General features: G+C 39.0%; 1 protein-coding gene across 1 annotated transcript in view; it reads right to left on the minus strand.

The window, feature by feature from the left end:
* Positions 1-3,866: 3,866 nt before the first annotated feature.
* ACAA2 (acetyl-CoA acyltransferase 2) overlaps positions 3,867-23,758 on the minus strand; it is a 30,472-nt gene continuing 10,580 nt past the window's right edge. The window contains exons 3-10 of the mRNA XM_057699422.1: positions 19,413-19,541; positions 17,680-17,796; positions 16,268-16,415; positions 12,768-12,943; positions 12,098-12,227; positions 7,698-7,768; positions 5,505-5,659; positions 3,867-4,292 (exon numbers count right to left, since the gene is read on the minus strand). Of these exons, the coding sequence (XP_057555405.1) occupies positions 4,208-4,292; positions 5,505-5,659; positions 7,698-7,768; positions 12,098-12,227; positions 12,768-12,943; positions 16,268-16,415; positions 17,680-17,796; positions 19,413-19,541 (1,011 nt within the window). The 3' untranslated portion in view covers positions 3,867-4,207. The remainder of the gene's footprint in view (positions 4,293-5,504; positions 5,660-7,697; positions 7,769-12,097; positions 12,228-12,767; positions 12,944-16,267; positions 16,416-17,679; positions 17,797-19,412; positions 19,542-23,758) is intronic.

Raw genomic sequence — 23,758 nt, forward strand, 5'->3', positions numbered from 1 at the left:
ACAATTTAACAAGGGAGACAGACAGTAAACAACCTAATAAGTGAATACAAGCTCAGAAGAGTTCCATAAAGGCCTGGGGAGAGGAACTTAGGGGGAACAGAGAACACCTGCCTAAGGAGTGAGCATCTGAGACTTGACGGACAAGCAGGGAGGGTCCTGTCCTGGGAAGGCAGAGGAAACAGCATTGCAGGCAGAGGAGAGGCCTGCCACAGTCCTAAAGGATGAGCAAGCATGGCATGTGAGGAACCCAAAGAAAGGCAACAAGTGTGACGCAGAGGGAGCCAGAGGAACAGTCTGAGCTCAGGTCAGAGGGACGTGGAGGCCAGACCACCTCAGGGATTGGGGGCTACCATGAGCAGGCCGCTGTGGATGAGGGGTCTGGATTTTATTACAAGTGTCATGGAAATCTGTTTCAGGGCTTTAGAGGAGGGTGACCTGATATAATTTGTGTTTTTAAAAGATGCCCCTGGCAGCTTTTTAGAGAATGACTGAAGAGAGGCAACAATGGAGGTGGGCTCTTGTAAGCCAGGCAAGTGATTCTGGTAGCTTGGAGCAAAGTGGTGGAGGTGGAGACAAGTGGATGGATTTGAGACACATTCTTAAAGAATTGATAAAACTCGCTGATAGGCTGGATGTGAGTGGTGAGGGAGAAGGTGGACTCGAGGAAACTCCCATTTATCTGACTTGAGCTACCGGAATTGAGGGAGGAAGGACTTGAAGGAGGAGGTGCTTAGTGAGAGAAATGTCTAGAGGGCTGTGAGGTACAGGAGTCTGGAGCTAGAGGAGAGACAAGCGTTGGGGATGTAAACGTGATGAGTCCCGTGACTCGGGATGGCATCACCAGGGAGAACACACACGTACCCAAGGACCAATCCTGAAAAACTCACAAGCAGAGGTTTAGTAGAGGAACAGCTGCAAAAACAGAACAAAGGGACAGTCACCTGCGTCATGTTTTGGAGAGGTCAAAGGTGAGGACAGAAAAGTTTCACTAGATTTGGCAACGTGAAGGTGGCTGGTGACATTCACAAGACTGGTGAAGTGGTGGAGACAATGCCAGGTTAGCGTGGTTTGAAGAATGAGTCAACTATTCATGAACTACTCTATTCCCAGCAACACTAGGAACAGAAGGAAACTTCCTTACTTTGATAAAGTGCATCTATCTGCCGCTTATTATAAAGATCACACTGAAGGGCGAACTCATACGAACACTTCCAGGTTTGGCTTTTTTCCCCTCCCTCTTTTCTTCCCATTGCATTAGAGGTCCCAGACTAATGCAAAAAGGCGATAAAAAATAAATGAGATGTTGTCTACGTGACTGGAACTAATACAAGGGTTTGGCAAACTGGCTAGATACATAATACCCCGAAGCTATTCATTAGTGATACCCAAGTAGAAAGTAAAATAGAAAAAAAAAAAGTCTCGTAAAAGATTTCTATGGGGAAAACCGATAAACCTTTACCAAAACTATGCTGGGAGATTCCCTAGGAGGGGGCTCTTTTCGGCTCTGTGCTCAGTGACAACCTCTGTTGATGTGACCAAGGGAGCAGGTGTCTGATACAGAATGAAGGAAAAGTCATGGGTATTGTGGGCATGGCACTGTCAGGTCCTAGGTCAACTGCATGCTAAAGTTTCTGAGAATTAAGACATGACCTAACAATTTTTTAAAAGGTGACAGAAGCAGTGATAATACAGTCACTGGAGGAAGGACCTGGGCATGAAGCCAGTAGACGGAAATAAAGAGAACGGCGGGGTGGTATCATTAATCAACATGGACCTCAAAATAGCACAGGGTTCTGCAAGAGGGAGGGGATGACCGGTCTGGAGGCAGCACCGGATGGCAGCAAGGCCACTGACCCACACCTAGACCTGAAACTGGGGCAAGAGAGAGACAAGGCTTATCCCCAAGGTATACTGAAGACATTCCCGTATTTATGAGGAGCTTATGCTTTAAAGAATGAATAACAGTCATACTTGTATTACTTCCCAGCCTCTCCCCCAATCCTCAGTATTGGTCTGTATATAATCACAGCAGGAGGACTGAGAGAGCTGAATACTCTTATATTAAAATGCGTGTGTGTGTGTGTATGCATGTACCCGTGTATGTATATGAACATGTATATGAACAAACAGAACGGGGAGGTGACACGAGAAGGGGATGGGTGGATTTAGGGTTAAAGCAGGATTTTTCAACAGCAGCAGTCCTGACGTTTTGGGGCCTGATAAGTCTCTGTTGTGGGGCTGTCCAGTGTGCTGTAGGATGTTTAGCAGCAGCCCTGGCCTCTACCCACCAGGTGCCAGCAGCATCCCCTGCCCAGTCATGGCAACCAACACACCTCCGGATACTGCCAAATGTCCCCTGGGGAGGGGTGCGCAGGACAGGACATACTTTAGGTAAAAAGTGGGAAAGCTGAAGGAGGGGGATGAAATTCAGGCAAAACTTTGGTCTCCTCAGTCTGTGGCTTCTCTAAGTTTTAACATAAACCCACTGATTTATAATAGCTACTTTCTACTGGCTCAGTTTCTTTAGTTAGCTACAGTAATTGACATTAACGACAACATTCCTTTCTGACTGCTGGGACGTGCTGGGGGGGAGGGGGAGAAGGGGTGGCACAGGCCTTCTTCTGAGACTTGACTTATATAGCCTTTCTCAACGCCACATTTCCCATTTATAGACACGGTCCTTAAGATGAACAGAAGTCTTCCTTAAGGAAGCTATGCTCCCATTCAAATGTATTTGAAGAGTTATAATGCATAATCAGCACTGTCTTTATTCAAGGGAAAAATCAATCTAATATGATATCATTTATTAATATCAAGACTAAATCCAGTAATTTTGCTCCCTGGTCATTTACCTCAGAATGAATTATGAACGTCACTCAACACACAAATTGAACTGGTTTTCAAAATATTTTTAAAAAATACAAGACAACACAGCAACAACAAAGAATAAACAATTCAGTTTAAAAAATGGGCAAAGGACTTTCTCTAAAAAAGATACATGAATGGCCAAAAAGCATAGGAAAAGATGCTCAACATCACTAATAATTGGGGAAAAGCAACTCAAACCACAGAGAGATATCACATCGTACTCACTAAGATGGCTATTGTAAAAAAAAAACGGAAAATAGCAAGTACTGGTGAGGATGTGGAACAATTTAAACCCTTGTACAATAATGGTGGGTGCGTAAAATGGTATAGCTGCTACAGAAAACAGGATGGCAATTCCTTGAAATATTAAAAACATAATTATCATATGACTCAGGAATTCCACTTCTTAGTATATGCCTGCAAGAACCGAAAGCAAGGCCGTGAGTAGATATCCGCACACCCATGCTCAGAGCAGCATTACTCACAATAGCTAAGAGGTGGCGGCAACCCAAACGTCCATCAACAGATGAGAGAAAAAACAAAATGTGGTGTCTATATCTATATATCTACACATCTATCTATATAATGGGATATCGTTCAGCCTTAAAAAAGAAGAAAATTGTGATACATGATACAACATGGATGAATCCCGAGAACATTATACTAAACGCAGTAAGCCAGGCACAAAAGGACAAATGCTGTATGATTCCAGTTATACGAGGTACCTATCAGAGTCAAATTCATAGAGACGAAAAGCAGAATGGTGGTTGCCAAGAGCTGCATAGAGGGAGGCATGGGGAGTTGTTGTTAAATGGTGCAGAGTTTCAGTTCTGCAAGAGGAACAGAATTCTGGAGATGCACTGTGCCGATGGTCGCACAGCAATGCTAATGCACTTAATGCCACTGAACTTAAAAATGATTATGATGGTAAATTGTATGTTATGTGTATTTTACCTCAATTAAAAATTTAGAAAAATATAAGAAACGACAGGAAAGGATTAGCTGAAGTTAAGGCAGAATTTATTCAATTTCCCTGCAATCATATTATCTAAGACATAAGTGGTAGTTATTTGGCAAGGATACAATTCCTTTTAAGGCTTTTTATAGATGGATTTTAGTTCAGAAATGCAGCATATTTGGTACAAATTTAAGAGAATTTATTCTGGCATGGGCTCTTGTTCATGGTAAATGCATCTTTGCCTTACCATTCCTTGACCAAACTCAATCACCCTCGGTGCAGGGCACAGCATGACCTTCACAGCTTCTCTGAAGGTCACCTGGCTTCCTGTGGCCTGGCCAAGTCACGTAAGCGTTGACCAGGGCAGGCTCCCTGCTCTCCTCAGGCTGTGTTCTCAATGATGATTGCAATTCCCTGGCCCCCTCCAATGCAGGCTGATCCTACAGCGTATTTTTCACCCCGACGCCTAAGAAAGAAAGCAGTGGCTGAAATCTACTTGAATAAAGAATGCACAGAATTAGACAATTAAGTAAATTGAATTTATAAGGGCCACATTTGCATTATTCATTCTTGTTCAGCTCAATCTTTTTTCCAGCTCTCAATATTGGGGAAAAGAGGAGAAAGGATTTGGAAAGCTGAATATTCTTATTAAAAAAGAAAAAAGGCAGTAACACAGAGGAGGAAGGTTGAAACAAATACAAAAGCTGCTGTAAGAAAGAAGTAAGGACAGGAAGTAACTGGGATAAACTGGAAGTTGAAGGGGGAGAAAATATTCAGCCCCTTTGATTTATTGGTTTTAGATTTTTACGAGCCTTAGAATAAGTATAATTACTGAAGTCTGTCCGTATGAAAGGTCAGATAATTTAGAAACATTTCATGTCCCTTTCATAAAAATCAGACTCCTTTAAAGTACCATCTGCTCTAATTCTTCAATCCTGATAGAATAACCTTGAGAAACCAAGGAATTATTTTTGTGCACATCAATCACTCATTTCACCCCAAACATTAAGTGCAACAGGAGTCCCATTTCTCTTAACTTCACAGGGAGCCACAGTGATTTTCTGCCCAGACATATTTGGTTTTGTTTGCAATTTTGCTAGTAACAAAGCAAAATGGTCCAAAATATGAAGCGCAGAAGGAGGAGCTCTTCTATTAAAACTTAAAAAAGTATCAAACACACAGAAGGCTCCTCCTGGAATCCTGGAAACAGTGAAGGAAAAACTTAGCTCAGACTCAAATTGTCAGTTTGTTTAGGTTTCTTAAATGACAGCATCTAGATCAGTATTTTGTTTTCTTAAATAATTGTGTCTTACTCCTATAACAGGCACTACAATGCAAGTGCCATGAAAGCCAGGGCCTCATTATGGGCTCGCTGCTGTGCACCAGCACCAGGGATGGGGCCGGACATATGCTAGGCCCTCAGTGAACATGTGCTGAGTGGCTGCACTGCACATGTGAGTAAGAGCGAGCATCCCAAGAGCAGAGGCACCAACAAGTCTACTGAGTCATCTGTAAGGTCTGTTGAAAAACGGGTACCCAAATAACCTGTTCCTGGTGAGAAGCAGTGCGAAGGGATCTGAGGAAGAATGAAAAATGTTGGATTGTTCTGGGGAAACCTAAATTCATGCATTTCCACAAAAAATGGTGAATCTGAAAAGTAACAATTTCTAGCATATACCTTAATTCATGAACCAGGTGTGCAGTAATTCTTGATCCAGATCCTGCTAATGGGTGACCCAAAGCAATGCCGCCTCCATTCATGTTGGTTTTACTTTGGTCAAGATTCAAAGTCCTTTCAACTGCCAAGTACTGGGGAGCAAAAGCTTCATTCACCTTTAAAACAATCAAAACACTAATAAAAATCCTATTCACAAACTTATTTTTAACAGAGGATTGTCCAGTCTTATCAATGGCTAATTTTCCTGTTTTTTTCCTACTTAAATTACCTTGCAAGGTTATTTTATCTTCAATCATTCTTTGTAACGATAAGAGGTTTAAAAATGGGTATATTTACTAAGTGATACATACTTTAAGTGTGATGTATCCCTTAGAGAAAAGAAATCCTCAGTGATACGATACGTGGATACTGGGCTAGAGGCAGTGGGATACTGTAGGGAGCCAACAGGTTCTGGAGCTAGACAGACAGTTCAAATGTTGGCTGCATGAATGTTCTTTAAACTATCCTGACACTCAGATTTCTTCAGTGGAAAATATGACTGTCGTATCATCTTGAGAATTACTGTTAAGCTTAAATGAAATCATGGGTCTTAAGTGTTTAGTGTATTATCTGACCCAAGCAAGTATTCAATAAATAGTTGCTATTATTATTACTACCACTCAGCACTACTAGCCATGCTTCCAAGATACTGACAGACCATAAAGAATAAACCATCAGAGCCAGATACAGAAGAGGGATGGGTACCATGCTGAAATGTGGCCAGAACTAAAATGTATCATGTTGTTGTATTATACTTAACTAGGCTGGCTATAAGAATTACCTTATTTCATGTTTATAGCACTGTATTTTCATATGATCTTAGCTAGGGAATTTTATAGATAAGGAAACCGATTTTAAAATAGGTAACTTTTCCAGGGTTGGGATAAAAATCCAGCCTTGTGTTCTTTCCTACTGTATTTTGTGCTCTCCCAAGATGGTGCTTTATTTGTCCTTAGATCCAACATTATTTTTCCATTTTATATACTCATGCTTAAGCACGTACTAAGAGACCTAGAATGTGTTGTGAAACTAAGCTTTTGAATCTAAGAAAAACTACCTCATGATCATCATAAGTCCCAAAGACAATCACATCAGGGTGTTAAGAGGTATGTCCTTGAGTGTTTATACATCTATAAATGGTGATGAATAGCTCTGCAGAGCTGACATATTTCAGGAGTTTTAAGTGTGAAATCTAAAGTCAGAAATTTAGTGGTACTTATTTGCTAATACAAATATGGTAATTAAGCAGTCCCTTTTGAAGCTCTGAGCTATGATCACCGAAGAATGGAAGAAGAGATTTAAGGATAAATCGTTCATCTGAAACCATGGTCACCTGCTGAGAGATTACCACAGAGGGCATCACATGTGCCTAGTGAAAAGGCCCTTTCTCTATCGGTTTAAATAGAGAGATTTCCTTTGTTATATTAGTTATTTCCCAATATCCAGTAGCTTAATTACCTAAAATTTAATTACTCCCCAAATGCAGAATGTATATAATCTATCTTTAAGCATTTTCTTAATCCTTTCTTTTAATTGTACTAAATATTTAAGATGACTTTGTTCTAACACTAAACAAATCACTCTTCCAATAAAATTTAAGTTTCCAATGCCGAAAATTATGATAGATGCATTTCAAATCAAGCCCACACCTATGGTGTGAAAGTCAAAGGTAAGCCTGAGGGGTGGGGGTGGCTGTTAACTTGGCAGAAGTGCAAGAAACTTTTAGATTTGAGATCAGATTATTGTTTTTCTATTAGGTCAATTTTTTACATGTATTTTTTCACTTTAATCCATAAAATAAGGTTAAAGTTACTTATTTCTCACCCATGTTATATAACACAATTCAATTCAACAGGAACAGTCTAAAACGTAGTAGAATCTTACAACGTCATAAAAAGATTCCAAGAATTTATACTTTAGTAGAAGAAGTCAGGCTCTTTTAATTATTCAAACATAAATAAAGCATTTTAATCAGGTAGGGCCTGATTATATGCCAACACAGGCATGTAATGAAAGTAATACTTATTTTAGTTTCACATCATTTGGAAAGTTTAATAGTACTAAAACAAAAAGAACTATAAAAATCAAACTAAAGCCATTTATGCAATAGAAGTTGGTGGTTTATTCATGCTGTAAAAAAAGTAGAACACTTACTTCTACCATATCCATATCCTTAAGACTTAGTCCTGTTTTCCTCAGTGCCCCATTGATAGCAGGGACAGGACCTATACATAAGAACAAAAACCAGTTTCATCTTATAAGTAACAAATTTCTCCCTCTTTACTAAACAGGTAAGTAAGGAGGAAATAGAGTGAGAGTTAGTAGCTGGAAATCTTGCCACCCTGATAGCACACAATATTAAATGATATGACAATAAAGAAACAGAAAATGGGACCAGGTGAAAAGCTGTTTATGCAAACTGTTGATGAGACTTCACATGAAAAGTTCTACCATAAATGACTTTAAGAGTTCAAACAGCCAAAGGAGTCATATGGGGTTTGGTACAGATCATGCTTTTTTTTTTTTAATACATTTTATTTCCTTAATTTTATTTTTTACTTTTTAAATTTCTTTTGGCCGCTCTGTGCAGCTTGTGAGATCTTAGTTCCCTAAGCAGGGATTGAACCTGGGCCATAGCAGTGAAAGGGCCAAGGCCTAACCACTGGACCACCCGGGAATTCCCATGTATAGATCATTCTCAATACCAAATAGTAAGGCAGACTGAGCACTCTCCTGGGATGCAAATCATATGTATTCCCAGTATAGAAGTGACTGTGGCTACACTCTTAATTTTCAGGCCCATTTGGACAAAAGGCAAGAAATAGCAGTAGTAACTCCATATGGGCATAGCAAGATAGGAAGCTACCAGGCACTTTAGGGAAAGTATATCTGAAGCAAAGAGACACTTATAATTCCAATGGTAGGGAGAGATTTGAAATAAAACATAACCCCCGCTGAAGAAATGCAAATCCACCTTATAAAACTTCTGAAATAAACTTTAACTCCCAGATTTCTGATGATCACTAATGACAGTTTAATACTGCTCATAATTTTTAAGTAAATTGATATTTCTTTCCAAAAAACACATCTAGCTAGGGATGATGATCTACTTCTCTAGCTGTTCTTAGAGAGTGAAATTGCCATAAATGTCTGAAAAGAAAAATATGTGGTGTGTTTTACTGAATTCAAGTAGTCAAATTTTCTGTAACAAGTTTCACAAACATACCTAAGGTAAAACGGTAAATTAGTCTTCACAAGAAAAGCATAACACAATCTAAATATAATGTAATTAATTTTGCCACCTAGTTAAAAAGTTTTTTGGACAAGAGTCTGCTGATTGGTAGGACCATCCCATTAACACTTTTTCAATTTTAAGCATCAGTTCTGTACTGGCTACTGATTTAATACAGAATCTAATTCCAGATCCTCTTTGTATCTCTAAGACATGAAAACGAGATGGACAGTCAACAGCAGAGCATCAGTTATTCAGCATGGTCAGGGATGAAGCATCCTACAGGAGGGAAAGGTACACAAAACTAAAAGCTGAGGGTGTAAAACCATTGTATATACACCTCCATGTCTTCATAACCACAGTCAGCATGACTAAATGTGTTCATATTAACTTAGAATTGTTACACAAGCTGATTTAAAAAAAAATTATTTATTTAATTTATTTTATTTTTGGCTGCATTGGGTCTTTGCTGCTGTGCGCGGGCTTCTCCCACTGTGGTGAGCAGGGGCTACTCTTTGTCACGGTGTGTGGGCTTCTCATTGTGGTGGTTTCTCTGCTAGAGCACAGGCTCTAGGCACACAGGCTTCAGTAGTTGTGGCATGTGGCCTCACTAGTTGTGGCTCACGGGCTTAGCTGGTTGTGGGCTCTAGAGCACAGCCTCAGTAGTTGTGGCGCACGGGCTTACTTGCTCTGCAGCATGTGGGATCTTCCCGGACCAGGGCTTGAACCCATTTTTTTTAAAGCACTTAAATCCTTTCTACAAATGAAGTCCTGTAATAACTAAAGCAAGAGCTGTCCCAGCTGAAGAGGCTCAAAGCTCCACCTACCAACCCCCACCACTGCCGCTCATGGGGAGTTCCACAGATCACTGCTCCTCCATAAGTGTGTCCTTCCTTGGAGACATCACTGCTCTCTTCAATTTCTGGCTTTTCACCTTTTTCTGGATCTGCTCCTACTCTGCAGGGCTAAGCATTGCTATATGCTGGATAACTGCATAACTGGGGAACAACTATTCTTAGCAGTTGGATTGATGAATCAATCCCCCCCCAGATACTCAACAATCTATTCTCCCATATTTACTCATCTGGTGCATTTCATGCAGTTACCTTGTTTAGTCCCATACTACAACTGACAGATGAGCTATCTAGGCGAAGGAGACATCTGACAGTGTGGGACATCTGTTCAAACCCTGAGGAAAAACAGAAAATCCTTCCACAACAGCATTTATTGTACTACAGGGCAAACATTCAGGCCCTGAACCAGAAGGGAGAACAACTACATTTTCTTGCTGACTATGTCAAAATGTATCAGAACCTCTTAAATGAGGTTAAACTGAAAACTATAAAATAACTACCTATCTATATCAAATAAAAATGGTTGATCATCAAAACCATTAAAGTGCACATTCCTAGGCTCTACCCTGGACCTACTGAAACAAAATCTTGGGGTGTGGTAGGGTTACGGGTAGATTTTGACCATCATTTGGGGTTGGGGACCACTGCCCTAGATACCAAAATGACAAATGCCATACCAATATGCAGATATTTAATTTTTCAAGCTACCTTCCACTTCTAAGACAAAAGATATTTTGCTGACAGTGGGTAGCTGAAAGCTAGTAAGCTTTTAAGACTGTAATAAAGCAAAAAGACTTTTAACAGATGGTTGCATAGCTTGCAGTTTTGGTTGACACAATTTGCAATATGGTGAAAGATGACAAGATATGGACATGCCAGCTTTCTTTCTTAGGAATTCTGTAAGGGATAAACCTTCTCTGAAGGGCATGGCAGCAAATGCGTTTGGGTATTAACTTAGCCCCGGATCAGCATAAGTGGTATCATCTGAGTAGAGGATTTCTGAGAAGGCAGGTCAGCAACAGGAGATCCCCCTTCTATCTTAGGACCTACTTTAAGAACCAATTTAGCTAGTCAAAAAAGGCCTGTGGGGCTTCCCTGGTGGCGCAGTGGTTAAGAATCTGCCTGCCAATGCAGGGGACACGGGTTTGAGCCCTGATCCAGGAAGATCCCACATGCCACAGAGCAACTAAGCCCATGAGCCACAACTACTGAGCCTGCACTCTAGAGCCCGTGAGTCACAACTATTGAGCCCATGTGCCACAACTACTGAGCCTGCACTCTAGAGCCTGTGAGTCACAACTATTGAGCCCATGTGCCGCAACTACTGAAGCCCGCACACCTAGAGCCCATGCTCCGCAACAAGAAAAGCCACTGCAATAAGAAGCCTGCACACTACAATGAAGAGTAACTTTTGCTCTTCGCAACTCCAAAAAGCCCACGCGCAGCAATGAAGACCCAATGCAGCCAATAAATTAAGCAAATAAATAAATAAATTTTTTAAGAAGGCATATTAAGCACATAGGAAAATCTCTGGACCCATCAAGAATCTGAATCTATAACCTAGGGCAGGCTTTTTCTCAGGGTATGAAGGTATAGGTGGGATAGATCAAAGCCTTTGGGCATCAATTTTATTTTTGTAAGTGAGGCACACACTTGGCTCCCTGTTTTCTCAGAGAATGATGACAGGAACTATTAAAATTCAGCATTATCTGCAGTTCTTGGGAGTATATCCAGCAAAAAGTCTTGCTTTCCTTCCAATTCATATTTTTCAAGTCAAGACCATGCATGTTTGTAGGGAGTTCCAAATTTTCTCCTGCTAGTACTTTGCCAATTGAGGTGCATTGTTTATAATTCTTCATTTTCCTATTAAGCCTCAGCTGAGCCAGGTGTATATTTCTTTGACTTCCTGAGACAACACAGTGAAAAGAGCACTGGGATTAGAGAGACCTGGGTTCACATCCCCATTTCATCACTTACTGGTTTCGAAATTTATAAGACAACCTCCCTAAACCTCAGTTTTCTCATTCACAAAGAAGTCTCACTTACTAGAGTTATGAGAAGATTAAATGAGATATATTAAGGACCATGTATAAAACATCCAGTGGGGTGTGTATCTTCTTTATTTCACCCTATGATTTTTCCCATCTCACATTTTCTTCTATCTTGTCAGTACCTTGTAATTCTTCTCCATTGTTTACTGTGTGTTAATTTTATATATCTTAAATGGACAACAGGACATGATTACTGCCCACAGGAGTTTACATGGTCCTGGTCCATGCCTGTGCACTGCAATGCCTGGCACAGGTTTTCATAAAGATAAGTTGTTTAAATGACTGATTACCAATCTCCTTTTCTCTACAAGTGCCCTTGATTTGCCTACTGTTTCAGGAATCTGAATGCCAAAGAAGACTCACCTTTGACTTATACCAGAAATATAATAGAACCAGTTTGTTTCACTACAAACTTACCAATACCCATGACAGTGGGATCACATCCAGACACAAAATAGCCCACGATTCTTGCCAGGGGTGTTAAGTTATGTTTTTTAACAGCATCTTCACTAGCTAGGATAACAGCTCCAGCACCATCAGAAATCCCCTAAGAAACAAAAACAGATGTTAACTAGAGGGTAAAAGAATATAGTTAATCAAGGTTTGAACTAATGGAGTGGTATTAGGGTTACGGCGATACATAGGAAGCAGTGCCGTAATTTGGGATACAACAAATAGTAGTAGTGGTACACTGCTGGATTAAAGAGATTATTTTAGGCACAGCATACAACCTCACTAAGGGAAAATAGGAAAGAATGTCAAGAGAAAGTTTATATCCAGATGTGGATAGATGTAAGAAGAAATCTGATGAGCTGTATACATGAGGAAGAAAAACTAAAATAATAAACCAGGTAGATATACTTCTAACATTCTGAAAAGACTAAGAAATTGGAAAACTATTATATAAGGGCTCCAGGATAAAATATTTTATTTTGGACTATGAAAACCCAAATTAATAGAATATGAACACCACTAGCTTAAGCGAAATAACCAAAGAATAACATGAAAGGTATCTAAAAGGTACTGCATGATTATTCTGCATTGAACACATCAGGAAGAGTTCAAGATAATCCGTGGTGCTACTTACCGACGCGTTCCCTGCAGTAATGGTTCCTTCCTTCTTGAACACTGGGGGAAGTTTATTTAAATCCTCAAGGGTTGCTTGGGGCCGAGCATGTTCATCTACTTGCACTGTCTGTTTTCCTTTTTTTGTCTTCACCTCAATTGGTACCATCTCATTATTAAAGTAGCCAGCATCATTAGCTGAAACAGTAGAAAGACTATTCATTCATAAGAATGGGGAGAAAAAGAACAGAAACCAGAAAAAAGAAATCAAATATATCCTTCAATTTATTTATTTAGGCTGCAGCACGAAGCTTGCAGGATCTTACTTCCCTGACCAGGCATGGAACCCATGCCCCCTGCAGTGGAAGCATGCAGTCCTAACCACTAGACTGCCAGGGAATCCCCTATCCTTCAGTTTAATTTCTATTCTATCCTTTCCATTCAGTCTATTTTAGTATAAGTGTTTATTACTTACATAACTTACCTTGCCTATTGGAGGATTTAATATATTGTCATCCATGCAAATGTATTCTGTACCTTTTTAAAATTACAATTTCGATTTTTTTTCTACAATTTTTTTTTACAAGGTACTGCTAGACTTTTAGTGGTTGTCTGTTATCTACAGATGTAATGGCACTGAATGGATTTAATGCCCTTTTTTAATTTCTCTGGGTGAGATATGAAGTAATTAAAAAGTTACCAAGCTGTACCTACAGTCAACAATAATGTACTGAACATTTAAAATTTTATTAAGAGGATAGATCCCACGTTAAGTGTTCTTACCACAATAAGAAAAAAAGTTACCAAGTTGTCTGTATCACCAAGTAATCTATGACTGAAATTTAATGACAGGCAACCTGAAATTGTATACGCTATTACTGACACAGTTCTAAGTAAAACCACTTACCTACTTCTACCTCCACTGACTGGAGTGGATGACAGTAATATAAAGCTTCAGAAATAGAGTTAAGTCAGGAATAACACCACCTTAATTTTGATATCACTTTATAGCAGGCTAATACTTTCCTTATGTGATTCTCACAACTCTGTTAGTAAAAAAGGGAAGGCTCACTTACTTCTTCCCAGCTTCCCCTTTGCCCCCCACCCCATGTCCTCCAGTCCATTCTCTACATCTGCATCTTTATTCTTGCCCTGTCACTGGGTTAATCAGTACCGTTTTTTTAGATTCTATATATGTGAGTTAGCATATAGTATTTGTTTTTCTCTTTCTGGCTTACTCTGCTCTGTATGACGGATTCTAGGTCCAGTAAAATAGACAGCTAGTGGGAAGCTGCTGCATAACACAGGGAGATCAACTCGATGATGGGTGATGACTTAGAGGGCTGGGATAGGGAGGATGGGAGGGAGTTGCAGGAGAGAGAGGATATGGGGATATATGTATAAATACAGCTGATTCACTTTGTTGTACAGCAAAAACTGTCAAAACAGTGTAAAGCAATTATATTCCAATAAAGAGCTTAAAAAAAAAAAGGGAGGGCTTAGTGAATAAAGACTCGGTGAACAAACGACTTGACTGAAGTCAGAAAAACTGTATATGGTGAAACCATACCCTTTCACTTAAATGTAACTAAAAGACAGAGGATGAGTTGGATCAGCTCCATTCCACTTATCCCTCTGAAATGCTAAAATGAACTTTATCCTCACTATTCCAAGTATTTCTAAATAAGAGCTTCTGCTCATTTATAATAGTTTAGTTTGCAAAACCCTTTTCAGAGGACTAACAAATTTCTTCAGCTTACTATACTGATAAAAGAACGGCTGTCACCTTGCTCGTTTTGGACTGGCTCACCAGCACTGTGCAATGTTACACAAGGGCGCCATGGCACCACAGCTAGGTTCTTGGGCTAGTTCTGCATTTCTGAGTCAGATGCAATGATTCTCAATTAGGAATGGGAGAGAGAAGTCATAAAAGATATCCAGTGGATCTTTCCCAAACATATCATCCCTTCTTGTGCATGCAATATGCCTCTTGGGGGAGGACATCCTCTCTGTCCCAGTTGCCCTGGTGAGCCATCACCTCTGATGGAGAGTATCATAGACCTCAGAGTCTTCTACTGACCAGTTTGGGGCAAACTTCAAGTATCCAGAGCTGCCGGAAGTAGGCAGCAGAGTTTGTGGCCGAGCAGGCGGTAGCTGTCTGGGAAACTGAGGCGTGGGACACATGGCCCGCAGACAGGCAGGCTGGGGAGCGGGGGGCGAGGGGAGTCTTTGCACCTGGCATGCAGGAGGCCAGAGCGCCCCCCTTGCCTGGGCCATGACAGGCAAATCGGTGAGGGATGTAGATCGGTACCAGGCGGTCCTGGCCAACCTGCTGCCGGAGGAGAAGAACAAGTTTTGAGCGGAATGCCAGTCTAAAGGGCCACCATGGGCCTCCTGGAACACTGGTGTGTTCATCTGCGTTCAGTGTGTGGGAATCCACAGGAATCTTGGGGTGCACATATCCAGGGTAAAATCAGTTAACCTAGACCAGTGGACTCAAGAACAGATCCAGTGCACACAAGATATGGGGAATGGAAAGGCAAAATGACTTTATGAAGCCTACCTGCCTGAGACCTTTCTAAGACCTGAAACAGACCTAGCTGTTGAGGGATTTATTTGAGATAAATGAGAAAAAGAAATACACGGACCTAAGTCTAGACCTCAATACCTTTAGGAAAGAAAAAGATGATAAGTGGAAAAGAGGCAGTGAACCAGCTCCAGAGAAAAAAATGGAATCTGCTGGTTTTGAGAAAGTTAAAATGCCACAGAAAAAAGAAGATCCACAGCTACCTCAAAAAAGTTCCCTGAAAACCACAGCACCTGTCATGGATTTGTCGGGCCTTGAAATAGCCACCTGTAAGTCAGACCTACTTCCTTTTCCCTTAATAAAATATAATTCCAGGGACTTCCCTGGTGGCGCAGTGGTTAAGAATCTGCCTGCCAATGCAGGGCACATGGGTTTGAGCCAGGGAAGACCCCACATGCAGCAGAGCAGCTAAGCCTGTGTGCCACAACTACTGAGCCCACATGACACAACTACTGAGCCCACATGCTACAACTACTGAAGCCTGCGTGCCTAGAGCCTGTGTTCCGCAACAAGAGAAGCCACCTCAATGAGACGCCTGCACACTACAACGAAAAGTAGCCTCCACTTGCCACAACTAGAGAAAGCCTGCACACAGCAATGAAGACCCAATTCAGCCAATAAATGAATAAATGAATAAATAAACAAATATTAAAGAAAAATAAAATATAAAAAAACCAATTCCAGTATCCAGATAGGGCCAATTATCCACAGTACTTTTTAAGTAGTATTCAAATACTTTAAAAGAGAAACTCCCAGTTATTTTGCAATCATTAATAGAATATTTAATCATTAAAAACAAAGGAATAATGAAAAATGTACTTTTCTAAAGATATAATTTTAAACTAATATTATTATATGACCTTTAAAATCTAAAATGATAAACATCTTTCCTAGTTTTCTTTCCACAGATATTTGTAATAACCAATTTCACTGACCAGCTTTCCACCTCTGATGTGACTGCAGGGCGTATTTGTCACAGTCTTCTCTGCTTATTTTATGTTTTGCAGCAAGATTCTCTGCAGTAACTGCCATTGCCATTTGGATATGCGTATCTGTTAATGCTACCCACAAAGAGTCTTCCAGCTATTAAAAGACATTAATAAAGTGATCTGTAAAGTGTATCTTTTGAAAGTAATGTGCTATCATTTCTTTAAATTTAATCAACAGTTCCAATTAAAAAAGTAAAATTAGATTTTCCAATAAGCATTTACTCTAGGATTTATATTTGGTTCTGAGACATTCTTTAAAAAACATCTAACACCATAATAAAATGCACACACCCTCCTCTCTAAATGCAGGGCTCTAAAAAGAGCCAACAATGCTAAATGTGCAGGGTGAGAACACAGGAAGTCATCCCACAATCAAAACTTAAACCCTTGTGCTTTCATTTTGTAAGAAACTTCAGAGTCCTCATGAAATATTTCCCTGCAGCTACCTCTGTAAAGCAGTTATGACTTCCTTACAAAAGAGTATACATGTGCTCTTTTTCCATTCCATGCCTTTTATGTTAGGAACAGGTGGTTCTATCAGTCACTACAAGGTTGAAAAGAGCCTGGAATGGGCTCCTTGAGTAACGGTTGGTACCTGTTATCCAATTATTTAGTCTCTGATAAATGTGCCCTATCTGTTTCTTCTAGACTCCCTTGTCACCTTTTGAGTCACTGACCTAACTTTCCAAAGATTTTCTCAAACATATTAGGTATCTTAAATATTATCTCATATTTTCTAAGTCTTATTCCATTCAGCTTTCAAAAAGGCCAGGCGAGAAACTGGGTGAATAGGATAAGTCAATGATTACGACTGGGACATCCTAAGAATACACAATATCAACAGCCCTTTGAGGTGGGAAGGACAGTATACTATCACTCTTTATCAGTACTACTCACGCAGTTCTCAAAGAACCATTTCTTATCTGACTGATTTGGGACACTATATATTTGAAGAGAATGTTTTCTGTGATAAAGAAGAAATCTATTCAATGGAGATTGCTCCAGAAATAAAATTTCCATAAATCATGGTAAATATTTAATTATTTCCTTTACCAACTATTCAGTAGAGAGGTTAATTCAACCTTTACCTATCTTTTTAATCCACTTCTTCCCTTCCTCCATCTCCCCAGGTGTCAATTCCACTACCAGAGGTGTGCTGAGATACAAGTCTAATTTTGTGAGTTAAAATGTCAAAATTAACGACTACGAAACAGTTTACAAATTTCAAATCATTCATATTTTGCCAATCCCCTATTAACAAAATTGGTTTAAAAATTTTCTCTACCCCAAAATGGTGTTATTAAAATTATAGTGTAATAGCATGAGAAATAATCTTTAAAAATCTTAATGGTTCTAACCTTGAGCTCTGATCCAAGCTTAGTTCCAAAACGAACATTTCTGACACTGTAGGGAACCTGGCTCATGCTTTCGGTTCCTCCACAGAGGACAACTTCAGAGTCTTTAACACAAATTTCCTATTTAAAAACAAATGAACAACAACAACGAAACCCTTTTATTGTGACAGAAGTATGTATTAAAAAGTATATATTAAGCAGTAAACCAATAGTAAAGCTAATAAACAACATAACCTCACCTACAGTAAAACTTTCACATTACAGTGTTTCAAAGGGAAATACTTTAAATTGCAAAGGAAATGCTAAAACATCCGTTCCCAAGATACAAGGAGAAAAGAAAACTGACACGTTTCAATCATTTGTGCAGAAGTAACAAATCCTACCTACATTTTGACAAGGAATTGTAATTCTTAACTCAATACAAATCTTGAAAACCAGCAGAGATATTAATGGCTGGTATAAATGTACAGACTGCCAGCAGACAGATAAGGAATAAATCCTGTAAAAAGGCAAAAGTAAAATTTACCCTATTAATGGATGAATCTGAAGGAGACCATGGATTTATAAGAACTAGGTTAATCTAGAGGACTCATAAAAAGGAACCTGTTTCATTCTTCCAACTTTTTCCACTATTTGCATTTCTCAGAAAAACAGCAAATAACAATCCTCGAAGAGCCTGATGTTTAAAATGACTGCTAGGAAAATCAGGGTCACTATGCTAAGATATATTGTTACAGAAATAAATTAACATGAAAGTTAACTGATTCATTACAATATGTTTTGTCTTTTATCTTATTTTGTAATAACATGAAGACTTTGAAAAATAAGATTTTACTGTATCCCTTTTCCCTATGCTCAAGGGAACAAATGTAATTGTCCAACTATCCCCTGAAGAGATCATACTTGCTTGTACTTCTACCAACAGCATCATTCCATTCCTTTGTAATAAAATACATTTTTTACCATCCTCTAAATTCTCCAACTCCCTTCCTCATCTTATAGTCTTTATTCAGTGTTCCAAACTGCCTTACAGGGAGCTCTCACAGACCTGGGTTCAGATTCTGCCTCTACAACTTAGCAACCTTAATACCTTTAATAATCAGTTTACTTGCCTGTAAAATGGGAATAATAGTTCTTGCCTCATAGGACAGTTGTGAAGATTAAGTAAGACACTGAATGTAAATCTATGTGCACAGTGTCTGGCACATAGGAAGCACTCGATAAAAATGACAGTCATGACTAGCTTTAAAAATTGTGATAAAATACACATAACATAAAATTTACCATTCTAACCAATTTTAAGTATACAGGTCATTAAGCACATTCACATTGTTATGCAAGCAACCACCACCCATCTCCAGAAGTCTTTTCAATTTCCAAACTGAAACCCCACACCCATTAAACAGTAACTCCCCATTCTCTTTCCCCCACCAGCCCCAACAATCCCCATTTTACTGTCTCTATGAATCTGACCATTCTAGGGACCTCATATAAGTGGATTCATGCAGTATTTGTCCTCTTGTGACTGGCTTATTCCATTTAACATAATGCTTTCAGGGTTCATTACTAGCTTTTAAGAAACTATTTTCTATGAATATTCTTCCAGGAAAAATCAAATATTGACCTTTCCTAATAAGTACTATAAAATTAAAAACCTACAGCGTTATACTGAAGTCAGGCATTTTCTCTAATAACTACTAATATTTTCAGAGAATTAAATAAAATGTTGCCCATACCTGACATCCATTCACAATGGACTGGAAACCAGAGCCACAGAGCCTATTAACAGTGAGAGCTGGGGTCTCTTTTGGGATTCCCACACGCAAACCAACATGTCTTGCCAAGTACAGAGCATCTGAAGAACTCTGGAACAGGGGGAAAAGAAAAAGAATTTCCTCTATAAATCTAGGAATTAAGAAGAAGGACAAAATATAGCAAAATGTTCACAAAATTTTTCAAAAATTATAAACTATATGGCTCTAAGGTAGGACACAATGCATATAGGTACAGCGTATTTTATATAATATGTGTTAATGATTTCAATAAAAATTGTAATTTGGTCAACTGGTTTTTAAACAAACAAGTATGAGAAATCCTTATATTAAATCCTTAGTAGAACACAGAATTTTATGATTAGAGCTACTTAAAAATGGAATAGGCTATCTCGAAGTAGTATGTTCCTTAACAGAGGAAGCATGAGAGTCTGTGGTTCTCAACCTTGGCCGCACAGTGGAATAACCCGGGAAGCTTTCTTAACATAGTGATGCTCAACCTCCTAACCAAACCAATTAAACTAGAAAGGCTGGAGGTGGTCAGAGGCATCAGTTATTTTTAATAGCACCCAGGTGACTGCAATGTGAAACCAAGGCTGACCCTGGCTGCCCTGAGAAGGGGAGAGATGAACAATGGTCAGGAGAATAAGAGGTGGGACTAGACCACAGCGTCCCAAACTTTCAAATGCACACTGTGGCATCTTGTTAAAATGTAGGTTCTCAATAAATAGATCCAGGACTACCTGAGATTCTGCATTTCTAATGACTACCCTGGTGAGGCCAATGTTGCTGGTCCAAGGACCACACTTTGACTAAGAAGGGATGAAATGACTTTTTTTTTTTCTTTCTAGTAACAACATCTTTTACTGTAGAGAGAGCTAAAGCAAATTTGAGAAAATGTAAAGTTACAATGAACACTCTAAAGAATAGTACAATGAACACCCTGAAGTTACTCTGATGGACCAATTCTTTACATTGTATCAAATGTGCTTCAGCTCGCTCTACAATAAAAGTACATTAGTACCTTTAACACCAAGAACTTTAACACCTCTCAGAATAGGCAGGACATAAATATATAACTTCAAAATATAGTCAATTCTTATTATGTGTAGACTCTATACTTGCAAATTCACCTACTTGCTAAAATTTATTTGTAATGCTCAAATCAATACTTGAAGCACTTTTGTGGTCATTTACTTGCAGGCGTGCAGAGTGGAAAAAAATTTTAGTCGCCTGATATGCACTTTCCCAGCTAAGAATGAACAAGGGGATACTCTGCCTTCTTGTTTGAGCTCTCACCCTAGAAACAAGTGATCTTCCTGCAGTCTATTTAGTTTTACGCATTTTTTTGTGCTTCTTGCAGGTGATTCTGCTGTTCAAAATGGCTTCCGAGTATACAACGCTTAAGTCCTTGCTGTCCAGTATCCCTAAGTGCAAGAAGGCAGTGATGTGCCTCACAGAGAAAATATGTGTTAGATAAATTTCATTCAGGCATGAGTGATAGCGCTGTTGGCTGAGAGTTTAATGCTAATGAATCAACCATATATATTAAATAAGGTGTCTTTAAATAGAAACACATAAAACAAGATTATGTACTGATCAGTTAATAAAAATGTTGTGACCGGAGGCTCACAGGACCCTTACGCTGTCACCTCCTTGGGACCAGTGGTTCAACAGTTGCTAATTCAGAGTACATCGCAACTATGAGGGTGAGTCAAAAATTATCTGTACTCCGGTTATATTAAAACTTCTGTTGGCTGCACTGTCTTGTCAGCGCTTCCTGTTCAAGGCTATTGCCTCCCCAGTCACTGCTGTGCAGGTGTGAACATGTTACAATCAGTTCATTTGTAACTGTGGTGTGAGCAAAAATGGATGCCCCACTTGTGATCTGCATGAAAGAAGAGCAGTGTGCAGTGATTCATTTTTTGTGGTCTGAGGGTGTACCCGGTGCTGTTACTTATCGAAGACTTTGTGCACAGTATGGAGAAAGTGTTTTGTCGTGAAAAAGTGTGTATGAATGGATAGAGATGCTTACTGAAGAGCTGAAGCCTAAACTTTGGGTTAAACGCAGAGGACTGCCATCCAAGGGCATTGTGATCTTGCATGACAATGCACGTCCACACACTTCTGCCCACACTCTCGACACCCTGCAGAAACTTTGTTTTGAGGTGTTAAAGCATCCTCCCTATAGTCCTGATCTTGCTCCATCAGACTTTCACCTGTTTAGTCCCCTAAAAGCAGCCCTACGAAGATGAAGATTCACTTCTGATGAAGAAGTGAAGACAGCGGTGCATCTGTGGCTCACAGCTCAGCCTAAAACATTTTTTAATGAGGGAATACGAAAGCTTGTTGACAGATGGACAAAGTGTATTGAAAAGCAAGGAGATTATGTCGAAAAGTGATGTATTTGTCTTTTCTAAAAGTTAATTAAAATAAATTCTACAGCCAGAGAGCAGATAATTTTTGACTCATCCTCATACAAAAATCCATATCTAACATCATACTTAATGGTGAAAGACTGGATGCTTTCCCCACAATATCAGGAAAAAGACAGGGATATCCATTTTTTGTCACTTTTACTCAACATTGGAGGTTCTAGACAGAGCAATTAGGCAAGAAAAATAAATACATAAACGAAATCTAGATTGGAAAGAAAGAAGCAAAACTATCTCTACTCTCAGATGACATGATGTTATATATAAAAAATCCTAAGTAATCAACTAGAAAACCATTAGAACTAATAAGTGAGTTCTGCAAGGTTTTGGATATAAGATTAATATATAAAAATCAATTGCATTTCTTTTTTTAAAAAAATCAACTGCATTTCTATACACTTGCAATGAACAATCTGAAAATGAAATAAGAAAATTCCATTCACAATAACATCTAAAAGAATAAAATACTTAGGAATAAACTTAACAAAAGAAATGCAAAACATATTTTGACAACTGTAAGTCATTGTTGAAAAAAATTAAAGAGGATTTATACAAATGAAAAAACATGCCATGTTCATGGATCAGAAGACTTACTAACACTGTTAAGATGGCAACACTCCTCCAATTGACCTACAGATTCAAAACAATCCCTATCAGAATCTTAGCTGACTTCTTTGTAGGAATGGATGAACAGATTCTAAAATTCATATTGAATTGCAAGAGACCCAGAATAGCCAAAACAACTTTGAAAAGAACAACTAAGTAGGAGGACTCACATTTCTGGATTTCAAAACTTACTAAGAAGCAATGATGATCAAGATAGTAAGCAACTGACATAAAAAGCACAGATGTAGTTCAGTGGAATAGAACTGGGGAGTTCAAAAATAAAATCATGTGTCTACGGTCAACTGCTTTTCAATAACAGTGCCAAGCCCATCCAATGGGAGAAAGAATAGTCTTCTCAAAGAACGGTGCTAGAACAACTGGATAGCCACATGCAGAAGAATGAATCTGGACCTGTACCTCAAAACAGATATAAAAATTAAATCAAAATAAATCAAAGACCTAAATGTAACAGCTAAAACTATAAAACTCAGAAGAAAACATACGGATAAATCTTCATGACCTTAGATATGGGAATGGATTCTTAAATAATGACACCAAAAGCCTGAGCAACAACAACTGAAATTGGGCTTCATCAGCATTTAAAATTTTCATACACCAGGGCTTCCTAGGTGGTGTAGTGGTTAAGAATCCGCCTGCCAATGCAGGGGACACAGGTTCGATCCCTGCTCCAGGAAGATCCCACATGCCATGGAGCAACTAAGCCCGTGTGCCAAAAAAAAAAAAAAAAAAAAAAAAAAAACCCAAAAATTTTCATACTACAAAGGACACTATTAAGAAATGAAAAGATAAAGTATAGAAAAAATATTCACAATTCATGTATCTGCTAAGGGACTTGTATCTAGGATATATAAAGAACACTTATGACTTAATAATAAAAAGACAAATGACCCAATTATAAGATGGGAAAGGGTATGAATCAGACATTCTCCAAGAAGATACAGCAATGGCAACAAGCTCATGAAATCATGTTCGGCATCATCAGTCATGAGAGAAAGGCAAATTAAAACCACAAAGAGATACTACTTCATATTCACTAGAATGGCTATAAAAAAAGACACACAATAACAAGTGTTGACAAGGATGTGGAGAAAGTGGAACCTTCATACACTGTAGGTATGAATGTAAAATGTTTCAGCTGCTTTGGAAAACAGTCTGAAATTTTCTGAAACAATTATATGTACAGATACCATATAACCTAACAATTACACTCATAGGTATACACCCAAGGGAAATAAAAACCTATGTCCA

This window comes from Hippopotamus amphibius, chromosome 11, assembly GCF_030028045.1.
Source record: "Hippopotamus amphibius kiboko isolate mHipAmp2 chromosome 11, mHipAmp2.hap2, whole genome shotgun sequence".
NCBI lineage: Eukaryota > Metazoa > Chordata > Mammalia > Artiodactyla > Hippopotamidae > Hippopotamus > Hippopotamus amphibius.